Here is a 3,978-nt window from a genome sequence, read left to right as displayed (position 1 = left end):
CGCATGCACGCACGTCCCGACGCGTACGCGCCGCCTGGGCACCCGCACACACACACACACACACACACACACACGTACGTACGTTTCTCCGCCCATTTTTTGCATGCCTGCATGTATATTACGCATACACAAAATTTAAAAGAAAAAAAATTTTTTTTAAAGAGAAAAGAGAAAAAGGACGGCGACTAAACGAAGGAGGAATTTTGTTTTTGCTTCTACTTTTTGTTTTCTTCTTTTGTTGTTGTTGTTGTTGTTGTTGTTTTTTGCTGCTTCCCCGCCCGCACTTCCGCAGCCGCCTGCGAGGTGCGGTGCGTGATGCCCGCCGGCACTCGCTTGCGCCCTCCTTTTCTTCCCCCCCGCCCCGCCACTCCGCCCTGTGCGCGTATGCGACTTTGCCCACACTTCCTTGCGTAGGATGGGCCCACGAAGCAGCAGGTAGACACGGGTACCCCGTTCCATTCATTCATTTATCTATTTATTACTTCACACGACTCGTTGCACGCGCGGCTGGGGGCAGCCAAACGTGAAGAAGAGCCTTTGGTTAAACTCCACCGTGCCGAGGCGAACCCGCGAGGATAGAGGCAAGTCTCTGCTGCGTGTCCGCGAGGGCGTGTGTGTGTGTGTGTGTGTGCGGAAAGTGTGTGGCTGTCCCTTGACTCCGCGTGGCGAGGCGTGCCTGGGCCTCCCCCACCCACGCCCACACACCGCCAGCGATGAGCGGCGACGGTGACGGCACCGACGGCGACGGCGGTGAGACGGTCGTGCCGCCGGGGGAGAATCGACGGCAGCCCCCGCGCCCGGAACCGCAACGAGCCCGACCCCGCGGCCTGGAGAATGGCGGCAGGGACGCGGTTGAGGAGGCGGGGGCCGCCACGATGACGGTGGTGGCTACAAACTCAAACCGGTCGCAGGCTGCGGGGGCGCAGTCGCAGGCAGGGAACCCCGCTAAGGCGGGGACTGCAGCAGGTGGCGGCGGCGGTGACAGCGCGCCAGCCGGCGCGGGCGGCTTCTTTGTTGGCACCACGACACACGTCTCACTCGCCGGCGCCGGCGTCGCTGGCGCGCGAATCCCTTCCTTTGGCCTCAGCACCAGCCAAATGAAGGCCGTCCTCGACGTCGTCCGCCGTCGCAAGCGCGGGGAGCAAAGGCAGGTGGCGGCGCCGGGGGTGCAGCCCCACCCAATCACGCCGCCCACGACAGCCGCCACGCTGAATGAGACCCCGACGATCACGCCGGCGCTGAGCCAGTCGGAGCATGGGCGGTCGACAACGTCGTCGCTGAACGAGATACCGCTCCTCAGCGGCCCCCCGTGCACCGGCGCTTCGACGCCCATCTCTGTCAGCAGCGGCCGCACAGAACCACACTCCTGTCATGAGAAGGAGGAGGAACGCGACTTTTTTATTCACAGCTTTGCCCCACGCTTGCAGACTGGGTTTTCTGCGAGCCGAACTCCGCCGGGGGATGAGGCAAAGTCGAGGACGCAAGCGGAGACACAGCACCAAGCAGGGGCAGAAGTAGAGCGACAAGAGGATGATGAGGATGCAGAGCAACAGCAACGGCCACAGCCACTGCAGGTCGACGAGGTGTGGTTTGATAACGATGAGAATGTCAGCCGCGTGCATCATCGCTGGGCGGAGCTCTCCGCGGGGCTGCGCATTCGCGTCCCTGCCTCGCCATGGTGTCCGGCTGCGGGTGAGCCGATTCCCACCTGCAAGCAGCACAACAGTGACTTTGATTTTAGCGCGAGTAGCAGCTTTGGCAGCAGCTACAGCAGAAGCCTCTTGCAGGCGTACAACCAGCACACATTTGTGAGAGCCGCAAGTTGCCTTTCCACGAACACGCCGTGTGTCTCTCCCTGCGTGTCTGGCGTTGCCGGCGGCGACGCGGATGCACCTCTTGGGACGTCAAAGGTTCCAGCCAGCGCCACCCCGATGAGGTCCAACGGCGGCGGAGGTTGCGGGGGTAGTGCGGTGCCGTCGTGCCAGCAATACAATTTTCTTTGCGGCGTACAGAGGCGTGGCACCGCGGCACCGTTGCAAACCCCGCAGGAGGGCACCGCGGATCAGATTTCCTCCAGCAATGGGCACCAGAACGGGGTGATCGCCCCACCCCCGCTTGCGCGTGAGGACGTGGACCATGCAGCTTCGTTTGACGCAGCCATGGTGCTTCCAGGGCTCTACCTGGGCTCCCACAGCGATGCCATGAAGCTTCCTGCGCTCGCCGCCCACGGCATCTCGCTTGTGCTGAGCGTTGCCGAGGAGTGCGTGCTGGAGGACTCTGTGGTGAACAACGAGTACAACATCCGATTTGTTAAGTTTCCGCTGAGGGACCACAGCGATGAAAACATCGCAAGCTACTTTGGCCCTCTGACGAAGATGATTCATAAGCAGCTGCACCGCCGCGAGTGCGCCCTGTGGAAAGCAAAGAATGCAACGCCAGAGACGAGAGAAAACGGCGAGGTGGGGGCTGCCACGGATGCTTCCTCCGTCGCATGCGTGCCTGGTGGGGTGCTTGTGCACTGTCGCATGGGTGTAAGCCGCAGCGCGGCCGTTGTGCTTGCCTATCTCATGATCTACGGCGACACCCTGGTGGTGGACGAGGGCTGCTACAGCCAGCAGCAGCAGATGGAGGAAAGCCCCACGATCGCCTTCACGCCTCTGTCGGAGACTTCGCCTTTCCTCCCCGCGAACGATGACGAAACGGCGAAGGAGGGCCGCCGATGTCGTGTGTGCTGCTGCTGCCGTGCCCGTCAAAACCGCATGGTTGGTGACTACTGCGAGTGTTGTGAGGCCGCCCCGAGAGTCGTGAAAAGCTACCGGGAAGCCTTTGCCTTTCTCAAAAGACGAAAGCGAGACATCAACCCGAATATCGGGTTTGTGCTCGCCCTACGAGAGCTGGAGGGTAGAGAAGAGAGGTAGGATGCAACCCCCGTGTATATATGTGCGTGCGTCGTTAGCTCTTTTTCTCTCTCTCTCTCTCTTCTTTCTCACGTACTCTACAAACATCCACCTTTACATAAATTTATATAAATACTGTGTTCTCCCATTCATCTTCGCTTCTCCCGCTTTCCCTCTCTCTAGTGTATGTGTGGATGCATACGTGCGTGCGTGTGTGCGGAGGGCTTTGTGTTGGTGTGCCAACCGTGACCGCGTAGGCACACGCTCTTTTGTTGTTGTTGCTGTTGCTGTTCCCCCGCCGCGTCCCAGCCAGGGAATTGCCGGGAGGAGAGGCGTACGGCGTTGGGCCGTGTTGTTTTTTTTTTGTTTTGTTTTGTTTTTTGACGGAGAAGAACTGAAAACTAAAACCACGAAGAGAAGTGGCCGTGGAGCGCCGACGAGGAGGTGTTATGTATCGACGCGGCGTGTCCACCTGAAGCAGGCTTGGGGAGGGAGGGAGGGGTGTTAGACTACAGAAGCAAACACAAGAAATGTATGAAGCGGGATGTGCCTTTTTGTTGTTGTTGCCGTTTCGCTTTACTGCATTTGGGGCACAGACAAATATATTTGTAAGTTTGTGTGTTTCTGTAAATACAATTTGTGTCGTTGTTGTTGTTTTTCGTGTTGTTGGTGTGGTTCTCCTCTTTGTTTTTGTTTGTGTGTGTGTGTGTGTGTTTAAACGTTTCTTTGGCTCTCTTGTCGTTGCTGGCGTTGCATGTAAGCCTTCCCCGCTGCTGCTGCCGCCGGGACCAATGAAGGGGCGAGGGCGAAGGCGAGGAAGCGGGTGGCACGCGCACGTGCACATATATATATATACAGACTAGCATATGTATGTATATATATAACGCATCTATCCATCTATTTGTACGCAATGAGTGGCTTTAGCTGCTTCTTCTTTTTTTTTTTGCGTAGATGGGTGCCCACAGCTGTTTCTATGGCTGTTGTTCTTATTGTTGGTGTTCGTCGTTTTTCCCCCCCCCCCAACCTTTTTTTTTTCCTTTTTGTTCTACTTCTCTCCCGCGGCGTTTGCGTTAATTGGGAA

At 57.9% G+C, this 3,978-nt stretch overlaps 1 protein-coding gene across 1 annotated transcript, besides 10 other annotated features; it reads left to right on the top strand.

Annotated features, from left to right (window-relative positions):
• Positions 1-45: 45 nt before the first annotated feature.
• Positions 46-74: a microsatellite.
• A 129-nt stretch (positions 75-203) lies between these two features.
• Positions 204-235: a sequence feature (GA-rich).
• Positions 236-261: a microsatellite.
• Positions 262-273: a sequence feature (GA-rich).
• Positions 274-610: 337 nt separating this feature from the next.
• Positions 611-644: a microsatellite.
• Positions 645-713: 69 nt separating this feature from the next.
• Positions 714-2,918, top strand: Tco025E_04933 (dual specificity protein phosphatase; the record flags this gene model as incomplete). The annotated part of the gene is made up of 1 exon (XM_029371838.1): positions 714-2,918. The coding sequence occupies one exon, from the start codon at positions 714-716 to the stop codon at positions 2,916-2,918; it is 2,205 nt and encodes a 734-aa protein (XP_029228091.1).
• A 38-nt stretch (positions 2,919-2,956) lies between these two features.
• Positions 2,957-2,988: a microsatellite.
• A 96-nt stretch (positions 2,989-3,084) lies between these two features.
• Positions 3,085-3,116: a microsatellite.
• Positions 3,117-3,166: 50 nt separating this feature from the next.
• Positions 3,167-3,189: a microsatellite.
• Positions 3,190-3,247: 58 nt separating this feature from the next.
• Positions 3,248-3,279: a microsatellite.
• Positions 3,280-3,739: 460 nt separating this feature from the next.
• Positions 3,740-3,780: a microsatellite.
• Between the last annotated feature and the right edge of the window lie 198 nt (positions 3,781-3,978).

This window comes from Trypanosoma conorhini (genome assembly GCF_003719485.1).
Source record: "Trypanosoma conorhini strain 025E chromosome Unknown Tco_14.4_contig_00269, whole genome shotgun sequence".
In the NCBI taxonomy this organism is placed as follows: Eukaryota; Euglenozoa; class Kinetoplastea; order Trypanosomatida; family Trypanosomatidae; genus Trypanosoma; species Trypanosoma conorhini.
This window is presented reverse-complemented; position numbering and strand designations above follow the sequence as displayed.